The 19,046-nt window shown below is 35.8% G+C and overlaps 1 protein-coding gene across 1 annotated transcript in view; it reads left to right on the forward strand.

Annotated features, from left to right (window-relative positions):
* Nucleotides 1-18,324, forward strand: part of fam20cb (FAM20C golgi associated secretory pathway kinase b) — a 48,486-nt gene extending 30,162 nt beyond the window's left edge. Inside the window, exons 4-10 of the mRNA XM_082152766.1 lie at nt 7,812-7,904; nt 11,354-11,469; nt 12,719-12,899; nt 13,889-13,998; nt 14,106-14,187; nt 14,334-14,393; nt 15,907-18,324. Coding sequence (XP_082008892.1) covers nt 7,812-7,904; nt 11,354-11,469; nt 12,719-12,899; nt 13,889-13,998; nt 14,106-14,187; nt 14,334-14,393; nt 15,907-16,165 — 901 coding nt within the window. The 3' untranslated portion in view covers nt 16,166-18,324. The remainder of the gene's footprint in view (nt 1-7,811; nt 7,905-11,353; nt 11,470-12,718; nt 12,900-13,888; nt 13,999-14,105; nt 14,188-14,333; nt 14,394-15,906) is intronic.
* The last annotated feature ends 722 nt before the right edge of the window (nt 18,325-19,046 follow it).

The following is a 19,046-nucleotide window of genomic DNA, read 5'->3' on the forward strand; positions in this document are numbered from 1 at the left end:
TAAATATAATTGAAATTTATTTTACACACTTAAAGCATTATCGAATATCGCATTATTTAACGAGTTATTGCATATCGCATTTTATGTTATATCATATTTGATACTGCATGCTTTTTTTGGCTCATATACTGTATTATGATATAGTAAAAATATTGAGCTCAAAACTCAAGGAATATGAAGAGAGACCTAAAATTTAGCAAATCTGCAAACTTATTGCATTTGAAGAAACCCTTTTTTTGGAAATAGGCTCATTTTACAACTCCCCCAGAGTTAAACAGTTGAGTTTTACCGTTTTCGAATCCATTCAGCCGATCTCCGGGTCTGGCGGTACCACTTTTAGCATAGCTAAGCATAGATCATTGAATCGGACAAGACCATTAGCATCTCTCTCAAAAAAATGACCAAAGAGTTTCGATATTTTTCCTATTTAAAACTTGACTCTTCTGTAGTTACATCGTGTACTAAGACCGACGGAAAATGAAAAGTTGCGATTTTCTAGGCTGATATGGCTAGGAACTGTACTCTCATTCCTGCGTAATAATCAAGAAACTTTGCTGCCGTACCATGGCTCCAGCAGGCGTAATGATATGACGCAGCGCCTGAAAATAGTCCCCAGCTCAGTAGACTATAGGGTCGACTATTTTCAGGCGTTGCGTCATATCATTACGCCTGCTGGAGCCATGGTACGGCAGCAAAGTTTCTCGATTATGTTGTACAATGAGCCTATTTCCAAAAAAAGTGGAGTATCCCTTTAAATACCAGTTCAAATCATATTTTTGAATTGAATTTTGATTAAGGCAAGCCCATTTGAATGTGAGGATGAAGAAATAAAATTAATTGTATGTACTAATTTTAGAACAGAAAAGTTTGTTAAAGGTTTACATATGTGAAGCGGAAGTAAAAACAGATATATTCAAGTGTAAATTATTTTTTATTTTTTTCATGCCAACTTTAAAAAGCCTTGATGTTTGAATGTTTATAGCCCTTATGGACAGAGATAATGGTAAATAGATTAATCTATTAGTTTTTGCAGACCAGGATGGAAGAACACAGCATTTCCCAGAAGGCATCACCTGTGTTGAATTTCTTTGAATTATTGTTCTGTAAATTTCTCTTCTTTTCATTCCAATTCAAATTCCCATTCATTGTGCTTGTTGTGGGTTGTGGTAATTGAATTCAAATTCACATTCAGGGAGCCAGATCTTCATTTCATTTAGAATTTTGCCTAATCCTACTGGCGTTGATGGATAGATTTAAAAAAAAGAATGACTGCTTTCACAAACACTCCCTGAAACCTCATCCATTATTTTTGCAATCTCATTAATGCCAAAACACGAGTTTCACCAAACAACAAAAATACGTGTGGGAGTGACATGTAGGTGAGTAAATGATTACAAAACTTGTGAACTGGCCCTTTTAAGCACATTAAATTCATAAAGCCTATATTCCCAAAAATATATGCTGGCCTTGTGCGTAAGCAAATTTAGAAATGTAACTCAATAAACCTGTCAAAGCTTGAAAATAAAAAAGCCGCATCCAGAGACAGAGAGAAAAGCATTTCTCTGTGGAATTTTTACAGCAGGTCTGAATATCCCCTCACATAAAGCAGGCTCAAGGCCGACGTCAGTCTCTTCTCTCACGCTCATCAACAACTCGACCGCCACTGTCAGATGCAACACTAAATACCAGACATCCCCACTGACCTGCCAGTAGCACTTCTAAGCGAGAGAGGAGGAATGGTTTGACCTTAACTCAGGAGAGGTCGCCCTTAAGAGATGGAAAAGCATCAACAACTTACATTTTCAAACAAAGAAAAATTACACCGCTGTTTGCTTTGACAAGTTTCTTAAAACAATGATGCATGTCACTGGTGCAGAACAAGTAGAAAAAGGTAGAAAAGAGGCCTGGCTAAATATATAGCAGCATTTCTGCACTTTTCTGTCTTTTTTTAAACTCTAATGTTATTATGCAGTGCTGTGAGAAACAGCGACGGCTGAAGTTTGTAATGTGAGCCGCCTCTTGACATTACCTGTTACCTGTTATCACAAACAAGCCACAGAATGTAGCTTTATTCCTGTCCTGGTGCCTCCTTCTCTAATATTTGCTCCCAACGCCATGACATTCGCTCCAAAGGTCGTTTCTGCATGCTTCTGCAGTTTAAACAATGCTCCGTTTGATCATCATTCACAGTAAAAATCACAGAGTGGCTCTTATGGAAAACAGCTTGGGAAGTGACCAAATTTAGTACTCGCACCAACAGTTTTTCTTTTAAGTGAAAGTTCACCTAGAAATGTTAATTTATTCAGTGGAACAAAAAAAATATATATTTTGAAGAATGTCCAAGCTGTTCCTTTGTATATAATGAAAGTGAATTGGGACAGTGGCTGGTATTGTATGAAAAAGAGCAGCTTGGCCAATACTACTTGATAACTCATTTTGTGTTCAAGTCATTCAGGTTTGAAAAGATGCGAGGATCAGTAAATGACTAATCATTTTTTTATTTTTGGGTGAACTGTCCCTTTAAGGCTCCAGAAGTGTCTGCTTGAACATTGTTTTTTCTTCATTCGCAATTGCAGTCTGACCAACACACCTCCTAAGAATGCTGGGATAAGCTTTTACAAGTGCTGCAGCCATCAGGCTTTGTGAGATGAATTTGCTTTCATGGCTATTGTGTGAGCTTTTTTCGTGTTTGTCCATTGTAAAGCCAACTAAGGGATTTGGCAGAATATAGTGTCCTAGATACCGTGTCCTGTTTGATTCATTTGTTTGCTCCTGTGTGTTTTCTTAATAGATCAGGGTTTTATTATTAATTTTTTTGGTGGTTGTCTGTACCTTTTGCACTTTGTCCATCAGGAATTTTCTAATCTGCTACTGTTTTATTGTTTGCAATGCCAGCTTTTACATGTAGCCATGGCCTTGAAACCATGTGTACAGTGAGAGACCGATATAGGCTTATATCTCAGCCAGGGCGATTGATCGGCTGATATTTGACTATTTCATGTCGGGTTTGGACTAATTAATAAAAGTTCCTAGCATCTGTTTAGTGTCAGCTCCAAAACCTGGGATGTTAATTGAATGAAATCCATTATAAACTGTTGTACAATGACTATAAATTCTATATTACTCAAAATGTCATGTTCTATATTTCAATATAGTTGCTTGCTTGGCATCCTCAAACAGCCAACAATTAAGTTAATGAACTACTAATTAGTTTAATGAATAATAATAATTAGAGATGCACAATATATAAGTACAGTATCGCTAATAGCCAGTGTTTGAGTTTTTAAAAATCTTAAATATAGGCAGACACTGGATATGTAATTGCGAGCTAATTAAGTGTTCAAAATTAATATCCATTGTTAATATTATACATTATAATGTTGTGATGCCTAAGTTCACTTGTAGCATTAATTTCTTTTATTGTTTTATTTGCAATTTATTTACACAAAATAGTATTAAATGTCAATATCAGCCATTTATGGTTATTGGCCATAACATAAAAATATAATAGTATATTCCAATATTGCTGTTTATATTGCCATTATATAAGTCGACGACTAGCGTCTTTGTGAGCCTGTTTGCATGAATCAATAATCTATTGGCTTGGCAGGAGTAAACCGAGTGTTTACCTTGAAGTGCAGGGTCATGGAGAGCACTCTCTCAGCGTATTTTGATCACTAGAGATATTCTGCTCTCAGCTGAGTTGGTTTTAAGATCCCAGAGGGCAGCCCATCTTGAGGCTTATTTAAGTGTAGGCTACTTTAAGAGTGGCCACCATTCCCATGGCGTCTTTTATGGTGAACCACATCCACCGATCGCGCATTTGAAGAAAATAGAAGAAAAAAATCACCTTGAGCTTTCAATCTATATCCCAACAACCCCCCACGCACATTGATTGCACCTGTTTTTCCTTTCGTTATTATATTCAGTGCCTCATAAACTTGTCTTTGTTGGTTTGTTAATTTAATGAAATCCATTAGAAACTGTTGTTACTCTAAATGCTATGTTCTATATTTTTATCTTGCTGTCTTTACATTTCTATATGTTGTCTTTAAAGAGGGATTTTTTTTCCCTCTCTCCGAGGTGTAGTTAATGTCGAATGTAGGAAAGTAAGCTTTACAGAATTCTTCGGAGGGATTGTTTTGACCCTTTGACAGGCTGGCCTGTGTCTGGTTTCTTTTGTTATAATTTTCTGGTCCAGCAGCCAGTCGAATGTTGTTTTCCTCATGTCTCTCTGGGGTTTTACGGGAATAAATGAGAGCTCTCAAGCTCCAGCTTAACAAGGTTGTCTGGAGTGCCAGTGTGAGTGGAGGGAGTTTCGAGTTCTCCACCCACAGAACACTCCTCAGAGGGTTTTGCCATCAGCTGCGGTCTATGAGCTTTTAAAAAGCCTGTGTATTATTATTATTATTTATTTTTTTCCTGTTTTTCCTAATTTTACCTTGATGGAATCCTATTTGATGAATAGCATATACAGAATAGAGGCAGATGTGTACAGATGCTAAGTGCTGTCACCACAGCGGAGGCCTCGGCTGGGTCAAGTCCTTGGGCACAGTGGTGCTCAATAAGTGCTTAGAGACTTAATATTACTTTACAGTGCATTAGACAGTGAGCTATCATAATAGCTGTGAAAACAGGCCGATGCGGGTCCCAGAGTACTGAAATTATGAGCTAAAGCAAGTGGAATTGTGGTACACTGTCTTTCACACAAGTGAACAGGTGTTTCCTTCAGAGACTTTTATGTCCAGTTATGATTTTTATTAAAACAGCTTTGTTTTGTGTTTTGGAAGGTGTTTTTTTTTCTTTCTTTGTTTTTTGGTTCTTTAAAAATGTTGTATAAATGTATAGAGATACACTATCGTTCATAAGTTTGGGGTCGGTAAGATTGAGATTTTTTTTTTTTATGAAAGAAGTAGGCTGCATTTATTTGATCAAAAATATAGTAAAAACAGTAATATTGTGTAATTTAATAATTTAAAATGTGTTTTCTATTTTGATATTTTAAAATGTAATTTATTTCTGTGATGCAAATCATTTCTGTCTTTAGTGTCACATGATCCTTCAGAAATCATACTAATATGCTGATTTGGTGCTCGAGAAACATTTCTTAATATTTCTTAATATTATTATCAATTCTGAAAACAGTTGTGCTGAAACCATGATACAGTATTTTTAGGATTCTTTGCTGAATATTAAGTTCAAAAGAACAGATTTTAATTGAAGTAGAAATCTTTTGCAACATTATAAATGTATTTCACTTTTAATCAGTTTAATGCATTATGCTGAATAATAGTGTTAATTTCTTTGAAAAAATCTAACTTTTGTACAGTAGTCTATGTTTTTAAATCTTACAATTACATTTTTTTTTAAATGACCCAGTATTTCAAATAGACAGTGGTGTTGGCGAAGAGCTTGTGTGTGAATAAATATCTCCTATGAGATATTTTATTGAGGTTTTATGTTGTGCATCATTTCTAGTTCATTTTGTTACACAGTTTCATGTGTATAAATAAATATTTAATATGTTTTTAATCATAAATAGACTGTCAGACGTTGCTAGTGGACAAATGAAGAAAAAAAATTTGTGAGAGTGAAAAGTCCTTTAGGGGTGTTTACTTTCCACACAAAAAAAACAGACACACACACTTCTCTGCCAATTAAACATCTGAGCGTCTGAGGGCAAGCGTCCAATGAGTTCATCACCAGGACACTTCTGGGTTTGTTGCAGAAGTAGGCCTGTTTCTTCCGGCAGAAACACAAATCCATTTTAATTCTCTTCATGCCTGAAAAGAGGTTCACAGTTGGCGAGTGGAGCGATATTATCCGGGGCTCTGAGGAGCGAACTGCAGAAGAATGTGAAGTTGGAGACTCTCGTTTGGCAGGTCCCATGCTGTGTTATTTAACGATCGGTGAGCGTGTCAGTCTCACAGCTGCGCCTTGAACGACTGCCGCCAGCTGAGGACGATACTGAATGCCTGATTTCGCCAAGATAAGGATCTGTTTCCATTACAGAGCTGGCACTCCTCCCGCCAGCTACCTTGCCTTCGGTTTGCCACAAAGATGTTGGGATGTGACAAGATTCAGTTCCCAGAGAAGTCATTGTTTTGAACCGTCCTTACATGATTAAGGCTGTTACGAAAGGCGAGAAACCCAGCTGGATTTAATTGTTCTGACATTCGGACAGCATTCAGAGAGAGAGGGAGAGAAGGGAAGAGCAAAGAGAGAAATCTCAAGTATGTTTGAAATGGAGTCTGCTGAAAACATTTCAGCGGGACCGTATGAAGTCGGCCCAGGTTAAAAATAGTTTCTCTGGCTCTTGTCTGTGGAGAAATGTTTGCCTGGAACTTGATATGTCCTCCAATGACCTACAAGTATTGATTAAATGATATTGTTTTCATATTGTTTGGCCTGTTATTAACTGCTCATGTACAATATCATAATTTTGGATGTTTCAATGAAATCAAAATGGAAGTTCTGTGGCTTTAAGTCCATGTCAGTTAGCTTAAGAGCCATCATTATGATAGTGTACTCCTAAACGCTAACAAAATTAGCCTTTAGAAATATAACATTAATGGGAAAACTGACTGGGAAATGATTGATGACTCATCCTGCACTACACAGATTTCTGTCCAATGAAATCCTCTCTTAGACAAAAATGTCCCTCCCCCTAAAACGTCCTGCAAATTCTAACAATAGCAACTATAGCTAGCAGATCATGGCCTTTGATTACTATTATTTAAAAAAAAGAAGGACAAGCCATTTGAAATGTCCCATCCAAACATTCTCTTTCCAGAGGAAATAAGGGGATGTTTACACGACACCGTTTTCAACTAAAACCGTAAAACTTTGTATGCGTTTTGGCCGTTCGTTTACACGACAACGACGTTTTGGATGCCTGAAAACGAAAACTTTTGAAACCGGGTTTTAAAGTGCACGTTTTTGAAAGCGGTCTCCGTGTAAACAAACTGAACACGAATCTCTGAAGACGATGCCGTCATGCACATGCGTATTACGTGTTCAGTCTATAGTGTTTCATCGCCATCTAACACCCTGGCAGCAGAATACAGCGTTTTAGTCGGTTTCTTGGATCCGTGTGAATGGGAATCGTTTTGACAATGGTGTCGTCTGTATACGGAAAACTCAAAGGAAAAACGTCTCCGTTTTAAGCATTTCACGAATTCACATCTACATATAATTAGTACAATAAGTTTATGCGTATTTGGCGTGCTGTCCGGGGGGAGGGCTCCGAGCTCGGAGTTAGGCCCGAACCCAGAGTACTCCCCCCAGTTGGTAAGTGTAGATGGAACTGGAAGTGAGGAGATGGGGTGGAGGAGGGATGCTGACAAACTTTCAATGAACAGAGATAGGTCTGCTGTGAATTTATACTCTGTCATTGAGTTGATTACTGATTAATCTCCAGCTGTGCATAATTTGGTTAATTATCTGAACCTGCTCCTCCCGAACTTTGTTAATAAAACATCATATTGTCATTGTGTAAACATAACCTAAATCAACAGGAAGGAAACCTGTTCTTCAAGCAATTTTGTGATCTTTAATATACAAGCTTTAAGGTATTAGCATGAAAATTAAAGTTATTGTCTCTGTCAATTATTTTAGTAATAAATAAAATAAGGTATTTTTTCAAAAATATGTTAAGAAAAGATATTTCCTTCCAGACATCAATCCAGAAATAATGGAGGGGCGTCTCTTAAAGTTTTCTTGACAGGGTGGCTTTAGTTTCAAGGGCTAGGGCTGTGATTATGGCTTTGTTGATGAAAGGGGCTCACAGCAGATTAACCTTTGCCTTGCAGGCAGACACGGGAGCAGGAGACACCCCCAGACTTCTTCTACTTCTCAGATTTCGAGAGGCACAATGCCGAGATCGCAGCATATCATCTAGACAGGTAAAGCGCCATAAATGTCAGCCTCTGGCATGAATAGAGTGTGTGAGATGTTTGTCTTCCTCTGAATATATGTGTATGGATACATGCACCACATGCTACTTATAAGTATGTTGCCTGCTTGTGTATATGAACCTGTGGGGCCGCGTTTGTTTGCACAAGAATGTTTTGTGTGCGTGTGAATGTATAACGCTTGTGGTGTCCTGCATGTTTTCAGCACGTTTGAACTTGTGTTTGTATGTATGTGTGAAAGTACAGTATGTGAGCATATCTCGGGGCAGTAAGCAGTCTGAAACCTGCAGTTTAACACTTATAAACACCAAATGCAGAGAGAATATAATGACTCACTCTGAATGAACGCAAACACATCCGTCAGGATCTGATCACCGATCGAGCCCCATCCAACAATGTCTGCTTATTGGTGATTACCCTTCTGATGAATGTCAGTTAGTGATTGAGAGGCTTTAATTTGTGTCAGCCGCAATAACCCATGTACATCTGTCATTGTCAGCTCTTTTCAGCCGAGTTTATTGGTTGTTTGCTATATGAGTCAGATTTTCCTCGATTGTGATCTGAGACTCTGGGATTTATTCCCATTATAGTTCGTTTCCATTCTCATCTCGTTTTCTCCTCATCATTGTGATGGGTGTGAACATCCGGAAACATTGTCCCGGCCCTGTCAAAGAGGAGACCCAATGGACAAAAAACATTTGAGAAAAAAAGTATAATATAATTTCATTATAATATAATATAATATAATATAATATAATATAATATAATATAATATAATATAATATAATATAATATAATATAATATAATATAATATACAGTTCAAAAGTTTGGGGTCAGTAAGAATTATTTTTAAATAAATAAATACTTTAAGCAAGGATTCAGAAAGGATGCACTCCCACTATTGTCTAGCTGTTTTTTTTAGAACAATATCCTTATGATGTTTATGCAAACCAGGAGTGCATGTAAATACATTATTTTATACAGTATATTAAGTATATAGAATACTTAATGTGAACTTTTAAGTACATTCCATCAACTTCATATAGATGTACATACTTTTTTTTATGTATAATACTTTAGGTTTTGATTTAATTCTACTTATTTAATTCATTTTCTCTATTCTCTTGTGTATATTTGTATGTTAGTAAGTATCTAGAGCTTCTGGAAACCAGACCAAATTCCTTGTGTGTTTTTGCACACCTGCAGAATAAAACACACATTCTGATTCTGAATTTGATTAAAAGTGACAGTAAATAGATTTATAATGTTACTTTTGAACTTTCTAATGAATGCTGAATGCTATATTTATTAGCGCTGTTAAATCGATTAATCGATAAAAAATTTTGTTTATATAAAAAATGTGCATATATATTATATTATAGTGTGTGTGTATAAATATACAGCACTAATAAATGTGACCCTGGACCACAAAATCAGTCACATGGGTACATCTTTTGAAATTGAGATCTTTACATCATCTAAAGGCTGAATAAATAAGCTTTCCATTGATGTATGGTTTGTTAGGATAGGATAATATTTGGTCGAGATACAACTATTTGAAAATCTGGAATCTGAGAGTGCAAAAAAATCGAAACATTGAGAAAATGGCCTTTAAAGTTGTCCATTTATGTTCGTGATTTTGCTGCATTCACTCACAAAAATAAATGTTTTATATATTTACGGTAGGAAATTTACAAAATATCTTCATGGAACATGATCTTTACTTAATATCCTAATGATTTTTGGCATAAAAGAAAAATCGATAATTTTGACCCATACAATGTATTGGCTATTGCCACAAATATACCCGTGCGACTTGTTACTGGTTTTGTGATCCAGGGTCACATAAATATATGTATGAAAGTTAAGCTTTTCCATCAGAGGAATACATTTTAATAAAAATAAATAATACATTTAAAAATATATTATATTGGTATATTATATAACAAAGAAAGCAGTTATTTTAAATTGTAATAATATTTCTCAATATTATTGATTTACTGTATTTTTTCTTAAATAAGATAAGAAATAAAAATTAAGAATAGTATAAGATGTTAGTATAGATGTTAGTAATAATATTTATATTTAGTCTTATTATCTTACACAATTTTACTTCTCACATATTCAGCAGTATTATTTTGTTTGAATATTATTTATCTTTATTATTTAATTATTTTTTAAGAATGCTTATTTAGCTAGAAAACAAATACCCATTAAGAAGATGATTTTTGAAGTGTAATGTCTACTTTTTGTGTGTAAGGCCCAACCATACGAATGTGAAGGTCCCTCACATGATTGGCGTGTTGTCTTGTCCTGTGCTGTTCTCTAGCCGGCACTGGATCCTCCTCTCCGGCAGTGCGAGCGTGAGTCAGACTGAACCCAGCATGAGTCTTGGGCACAATATAATCATTCAGCAGGCCCAGACCGGCCTGGTCCGCCTCGCTTCTGCACATCTGGCCGGGAGTAAAATCCAGTCAGAACACACAGGCATGTGTGTGGGTAGAAAGCGCAAACCAAGAACATGAAAAAAACACCAGCTTTTCTAAATAAAGTTCATCTGGGTTAGACAAAAGTGCAGGTTGTTATTTCTATTTTAAAGCGCCATCACCCAGTGGGCCTCTCTGCCCTCGCAAGCCCACCACGGCTAAATCTGACAACGTACCATTAATTATCGGATTTTAGTTGATGGGAAACGCTTATTGTAGCGTGGCTTTGGGGAGGAAGACGGGATTGAGGGAGAAGAGAGGTTTGAAAGGACAACTTTTCATTTGCCCCACAGTTCCCACTGAGTTATGCATCGGACAGTGAAAGCGCTCCCGCACACAAACTCTCTCTGTCATCTCTGTCAGCATGACTGGGCAATTAGTAGCTTCAAGTGCTTTTATCCCTTCGGCCCCGTCCATTAGTTGTTTTCAGGGTGGGTTTTTTTCAAGTTGCCCTGTCAGCAGAGAGTCTACACTTGCACGCAGGGTGAACATGTTTTAAAACATGGATGAGCAGACCATGCTCACAAATAACCAGGAAGAAAGCCAACACATTTATGTTACATTCAGCAATAAATTCAGCTTTGTGCAAGGTCAGTTCCGTCAAAAGATACAGTAAATTCTGCAAAAATGTGTTATTTCCTGTATATTTCAATATGAAATATGAAATATACAGTAAGTAAAAGGGTTTTGATAGAAAACAAATGTTTCATCCCTTGACAGGCTAGTTATTTATTATTCTCAATCTGTGAAGTGTATTTTATGTAGTGTACTTCGTGCGCCCTCTACTGGTGAAAGTTATTACCAATTTGACCTCCCATAGTTTCTTCCCACAATTCTCTATGAATTTGGTTTGAGTGTTTTAATTTATTTGAGCAACATTTTTTTATTGGGCTTCAATCCGTATGTGGTATCCATGTAAAAACTAACTTATGTCTCCTTTGATTGATGATCAGGATCCTGGATTTCCGCAGAGTGCCGCCGGTGACTGGGCGACTGGTGAATATGACCAAAGAGATCAGAGATGTGACCCGTGACAAAAAACTGTGGAGAACCTTTTTCATTTCGCCAGGTACTCAACATCCAGCAGTCACTCTCTCATCACTTATTATCAATTTACTGACTAAAGGGGACTTATCAAAATCTGTAGTTTTGCCCCAAATAGCCCTTACTGAGGCAAGATAATTTCTCATCACCAATTCAAACTATGCTTTTTCTGACCTTTCTGATCTCTTTTGTGCTTATCTTTATTATCTAATTAGAGGATTATTCGATTTTCTACTACTTCTACTACTGTAGGTAACCAGTAGATGGCGCTGTTGGTCAATTAATTGTCAAGTGAGAACTCATTTGACACCAACTTCAGATTTATGCCAAATAATCCTCTTGATAGGCTGCAATTAAAATATGTACAATACCTTTATTGTGAAATAGGCCTATTAGTACAATTAAAAAAGAACTGTTTTCTATAAAAAAAATTAAATAAAATAAAAACATTCTCCTGTGATGGCAAAGATGTATTTTTCAGCAGCCATTGTGTCACATGATCCCTCACAAATCATTCTGATATGCTGATTTGCTGCTCAAGAAAAAATTCTTATTATCAATGTTTGAAACAGTTTTGCTGCTTGATATTAATGTGACAAATTTTTTCAACATTCTTTGATGAATGCATTCATTCGAAATAGCATTCATTCGAAATAGAAATCTTTTGTAACATTATAAATGTCTTTACTGTCGTTAAATGCATCATTGTTGAATAAAAGTATTAATTGCTTAAGTTCTTTTACTAAAATCTTTCTGCAAACTGTAGTGTATATTAACGTCATGACAATAGTTTTTAATTAACTAATTATTTGCTACAGAATTTTTTTTTTAAAGAAATGCAATTTACTTCCAATACAATAATGTGATAGTTTTCCAAGTGAAACCAAATATTCAACAAAAACTGTTTGATCTCAATATTTATTTGCCCTTAAACTGCAAGGAACCAAACAGCCAGTGTTGTAAAGTAGACTTAAACAACACATACAATTTTCATAAAATTCATAGTAATCTAGGCACATTTTTTCACTAAATGTTTAAGGAGGATGCATGATAATTACTCATTTTCATCTATATGAAACAATATACAAATACAGAGTAAATAAACAGCAATACTGAGCTAAATATATATTTTTAACTTTTATCATTTCATTTCTGGAAATTGGGCTTAATTATGCCCGGAACATGCATTTGGATTTAATGTTGACTTTAAAATCATCATTATAAATGTATTGAAATGTCTGTCTGTTTTTTATCACGCTCTATCATCCCTGCAGCCAATAACATCTGTTTCTACGGTGAATGTTCGTACTACTGCTCCACTGAGCATGCTCTGTGCGGGAAGCCTGACCAGATCGAGGGCTCTTTAGCAGCTTTTCTGCCCGACCTGGCCTTGGCCAAGCGCAGGACCTGGAGAAACCCCTGGAGACGATCCTATCACAAACGCAAGAAAGCAGAGTGAGGAATACACAGCACACCTCATTTAGAGAAATACATCCCAAGAAACGTTCATATATTTGCATATTACTGTTAGGGTGCTTTCACACTTGGTCCTGTTGCCTGGTTCGGACCCGAGTTTGATTGCTCCCCCCTCCGTTATTTGGGTCCAAACGATGGCGCGTTTGCATCATCAAGGCAGCAGCTGTTTAATCCTGTCTCTTGGTGATGACAATGCAGGAGAAGGAGAAAACAGCGTTCACATCATCCAAACCAACCGAACTCTGACGTCAATCGAACCCGAGTGAGCACCAGAAGTGCTAGTGTGAAAGCACCCTTAAAGGGATAGTTCACCCAAAAATGAAAATTAGCCCATGATTTACTCACCCTCAAGCCATCCAAGGTGTATATGACATTATTCTTTTAGACGAACACAATCGGAGTTATATTTTAAAATATCCTGGCTCTTATGATGGATGGATATGCTTTTTTGGGCTTCAAAATCTTGAATTCCCCAAATTCACACTCATTATAAAGCTTGGAAGAACCAGGATATTTTACATAACAGATTATGTTCGTCTGAAAGTCGATGACTTTGTAGTCATATACACCTAGGATGGCTTGAGGGTGAGTCATTTTTGGGTGAGCTATCCCTTTTAAGATCAGCCTTCATCACATGAAGCACTTTTGTTGTATTATTTTAATTTAATACTGTGAAGCTGCTTTGATACAATCTGTATTGTGAAAAGCGCTATACAAATAAACTTGACTTGACTTGACTTGACTTGACTTTCATTGGAACAGTGCTGAAATGATTCAGATGCCAAAATGTAGGACATATTCATTATAAAACTCATTAATAGTAGTGTAGTTGCTCACTTCTAATCGTCCAGTTTCTCCTCAGATTATCATGATAGCCCTACAGTGTCTCATTACATTGAGCTTCAGCATGTTTTTCTTTGTACAGTGTGTGTGTTAGCAGGACACTAATGAGGTGTGTGTGTTTGTAGGTGGGAGGTGGATCCAGATTATTGTGAAGAGGTGAAGCAGACGCCACCCTATGACAGCGGCACACGCCTGCTGGACATCATGGACATGACCATTTTTGATTTCCTCATGGGTAAGACGATCTCACAGAAGTGCATCATCTGTACCTGAACACAAAACTAAAGCTGAAATTCAGTCAAGGTATTTATATAATAAATGTTCATATTTATGTCTTCAAAGGAAACATGGATCGTCATCATTATGAGACTTTTGAAAAATTTGGAAATGAAACTTTCATTATTCACCTTGATAATGGAAGAGGGTAAGACATTATTCTCTCTTCTTTTTTTTAACTGTCAATGAAAAAAAAACTTCTTAAATTCATTACAATCAATGTGCTGTGTGTGTGTTTTCTGAAGCATTGTCATACAAATGTCATTTCTATCTGATTTGTCTCTTAATCTTCAGCTTTGGGAAACATTCTCATGATGAGCTCTCCATACTGGTGCCTTTGAGTCAGTGCTGCAGGTAGAGTATGATTTATTATTCAGTATTTGTCATATCACTGCAAGAATCTCCAAAAGTTCAAGGCTGTCAAACTTAATGTGTAAATGTGATTGTGGCGTTTAACAAAAGCCATTTCACTTTGTATGGTAGAAATGAATGATCAATTCACTAGTTCGCCTGCCCATTAATAGTTAATGGTAAACGAACATGGCTTGCTGTCCTTGAAGGAGGCTCGAACCCAAGACTCGGCTCAAGGTCCGAGCTCTGAGCTAAACCCCCTATAACGGTACTACATAATGGGAGAATGAGAGAAATAGAGGAGATGGGGAGGTGGAGGGATGCTGGAAGAATTGTCGCTGGGGCAGCAAGATATGCTCGTAATGATAATCGACAGGACTGAATGATAAGGCTCCTCCCGAACCTGCTTTTGGAACTTCATTAAAAGCTCAACAAATATCAAATGTTAAATTGAAACATAATGTTATTTGCACAAACATGAATGAAAAGAATAAGATTAAATACACAAAGTGTAGGAAAAGTTATATTATTATATATCATGGTCTGTCTAAATACTTTGATTCTAATTGGCTGGAAAGTGTGCATTTTACAGTACAGTACAGTACACTCGCACACAGAGTCAGAGATGAGAGATGGTGCACACACAGAAACATTCAGGAGCACAGAAACTTCTCATCGCTGCCACGCGACAGGGAATTTATTATTTAGAAATAAAATAGCTTCACTTAATCGCTACATGATATTTCTCAGCAACTGTTTTTGAAGTAATTAAACTGAAATAAATGAGACTCTCATTTAAATTACACAGGTAATTTACACACACATCTCTCTCTCTTTCTCTCTTTATATATATAATTCATAATTAATACATTGAATGAATTATAGCATTTATATATATATATATATATATATATACTGTATATATATATATATATATATATTTATTTATAAATAAATGCTATAATTAATTCAAATAAATGTAATCTTTCCACACTACTTGTATCATGTTATTATTATACTATATATATATATATATATATATATATATATATATATATATATATATATATATATATACACTATCTTATACTATCTTATATCTGATTTAAAGTGGGCAGGATGCTAGTACCGTAACTGTCGAAAGAACCCCTAGAACCGTAACTAACGAAAATAACGGCCTATTTTACCCTTCCGGTCAGATATTGTGCTGCAAACATCAATAACCACTTATCTTGTCAATGCTGTCAAATGACCATGGTATAAGTGGAATAATCCACGGCTAACTGTGCATTAAACAATTTTTCCGCTTAATGCACAGCTACCCGTGGATTATCCCTTACTTATTTAAGCATGTTTTGAAATTTTTATCATTATTTCTATGAACCGTTATTATAAATGTTATGTGATTCATTGAAATTAAAAATATTTGATTTGTCCTAATTTTGAAATCCACAAAGAATGTCCTGATTACTTTGTAGTTGTTGGTTAGTGATTATGTCTGATCTGTTTGACTCAGGATGAAGAAGTCCACTCATTTACGGCTTCAGCTGTTGGCTAAGGAGGAGTACAAACTGAGTGTTCTGATGGAGGAAAGTCTGCAGGCGGACACGCTGACGCCCATCCTCATTAAACCTCATCTGGAGGCCATGGACCGTCGGCTACGCCTGGTGCTTCAAGTACTTACCGACTGCATTGAGAAGGAGGGCTACAGTAACGTAGTAGAGGACGACCTGGGCACAGAGGGCTTGAACACGGGCACGGTCCCACAGAGGTAGTGGGCACAGACTGATCAGATGCTCCCTGCGGGTCCTTTGAAGTCCCGCCACAGCTCTATAGACCATGAACGTCTTGCAAGAGATGACTTTTCTGAATTCAGTGAATTCCAAAGACTCATTCCTCAAACAATGGACCATGTGTTCAAATAAGGACACACCGTAGACAGAGAAAGCAGTCCAGCATTTATTTGATCCAAAATGTAAGATGATCTTCACATGTAACAGCCGGTGTTATAAAGCAGTGGTTCTCAACTGGTGAAGAATCACCTAAAATGGGGTCACAGACTTGTTCTGATGACGTATAATTATTATTTATGTACTTTATAAAAATAAAACAAAAGTTTTAAATGGCCATTTTTCCTATTCAGCCTATATCAGGTTAAAAATGTGGCATACTATTGGGTTTATGCAGTTCTTATTAGTCCTAATAATAATTTTCAGTGTAAAAAGGATATTTTTGGTTTTATTTTTTTATGGTGAATAACTTTGTTCCTGTGTTGAGTTGCCACTTAATGTCTCGTGTGAGATGTAAAGCAAAACCAGTTGAGAACCACAGTTATAACGGATCTAAACACATAACAAAAACGCTTATATTTCCATGTCTTTGCAGAACATCATTTAACCAGTATTTGCTGTCCCTTTGGGAAAGTATTTGAACTTTAGAGATATATCAACTTTTTTATTTTATTTTAAAGAAATGAGCAAATGCTGTGCAGGACAGATCACCTGCTACAGTGAATGTTTGGCTGAAGTATTTGCAGCTAAAGAAGGTTCAAACTACAGCTTCACAAACTCTTTCGCCGCTGTACATGACATGTGCATCTGTCTGAATATATGTGGACTTTCATGTCTTCAAATAAAATACTTTATACTCTCTCCATACAAGGAGGAATAAGAGGGACTGTGCATTCATATAGCAACGTATTTTTCATGACCTTATTTCGGACAAAAAGCTTTGCGTGATTTCTCCCAAAACTGTCCCGTCTGTCATGTAATGTTATAGCTGATCAGAGATTATTTATTGAGTTTCATATTTATTGTTCTTTAAGCATGCCACTCATACATTCTGTTACATGAAATCAAAGAGGTAAATTTATCTGGTACATTAAACCAGTTGCAGTATTTGTGCTATAGCGAGTAGATAAGTAACAATGTGCAGTATATGTTTGAAAAAAGTTGATGGGTTACTGCATTTCAGAGAAATGTCCTTAACATTTAACAACTCACATCATTCTGGCTTTGCCTACTCTTCCTGCACATCATGATCTGTTTTCAGTGAAATTGAAGGCGATATAAAAAATTCAACATTCAAATATCAATAATCAACATTGTCAGTGACTGCTGCATTTTCACCCACATGTGACCTGTAAATGGAGCCCTTAAATTGCACAAGGATGCTGATTAAATAATGTCAGATTAATTACTAGAATTTTCATGCTATTAAACATTATGTGAATGATGTTCTTTAGATCTAATGGATGATATACACATCTTTTTAGTCCTCTGACTTTTTGACCCCCCAAAAAAAAAAAAAAACTTTTAAAAATCTTCAATTCGTTTTTTTTATTTTTTTTTTTTTATTGACACAGCTCTTAAAGAAACAGTACATGAGAGTTAACATGCATGAATACCACTCGGTTTAGTCGTCGGGACTCGGCAGTAGCACAGAGGTTATGTTAGTTTTGCTAATTGAGCTTTTTTCTTAGTATAATTTTGTATATGATATGCTGCAGCGTATGTATAGACATGCATGTACATTGTAACATTCGTTGTCTTTTTAGTTCAGGGTGGGAAGGATGTGGGTGTTTATGTCCAGCTCTCTACAGCCTTTGTTGTGCTACAAAACACATTTCTACTAACACTGCTGAAGACGTTCTGTAAATACCGTGTGAATCCAGTGCCTGTGCAATTAGAGAAATACTTGAATACTAGGTTGTGGAGATGTGAGAGTAATCAGCAGAATAAATGTGGTTTATTATATTATGGCTACATTGCAATTTCATACGATTTGTTGTTTTCTTCATACCTACAGTTAGTATTTTCACAGTTTCAAAGGATTACAGTATGTTTTGCTGTTGCTGTCATATTTTGTCTCTTAACGGGACCTTTTGTTTCAGTTTGTCCATTGGTTATGGTACAATAAACAGAGATTAAGCAAATGATGGAATACAGATAATCTTTTTTAATATAACCTATATAATAATTCCAGTGTAGTAATCATAGACTTTTAAATACGGCTTGCTTTGCACTTTTTTTCATAAAGAATGTGACATATCATTAGGTAACGCTTTACAGTAAGTCTCATTTGTTAACATTAGTTAATGCATTAACTAACATGAATTAACAATGAACACTTTGTTCTTACAGCATTTATTAACCATTGTTAATGTAAGTTTATAAAAATGTTCATGTTCATGTTAGTTCACACAGTGCATTAACAAATGTTTAACAGATAAACCATTGATCATAAAAATGTATTAGTAAATGTTGAGATTAACATTAGATTAATAAATGCTGTATTGTTCATTGTTAGTTCATGTTAACTAATGTAGTTAACAAATTAAACCTTATTGTAAAGTGTTATCGGTTACATTTCATTTTAAGGTGTCCGTTTTACAGTGTAATTATATATGAACTGAGTAATATGAATCAACTACATGTTCTTACTATATGGTTAGGGTTATGAATGGGGTTTGATTTAGGGTTAATTGCATGTAATTATGCATAATTTAGTACTACTGTTACTACATGTAACATATGTAATAAGAACACTGTAAAACAAAGTGTTACTGTGTTATCTTTATCACACAAAATATTTTCAGAAAACAATTGCTTCAATTTAATGGCTACAAAATCATCTTTAGAGCAAATGTTTGTTCTA

The sequence above is a fragment of the Leuciscus leuciscus genome, assembly GCF_965113295.1.
Source record: "Leuciscus leuciscus genome assembly, chromosome: 21".
NCBI classification, from domain to species: domain Eukaryota; kingdom Metazoa; phylum Chordata; class Actinopteri; order Cypriniformes; family Leuciscidae; genus Leuciscus; species Leuciscus leuciscus.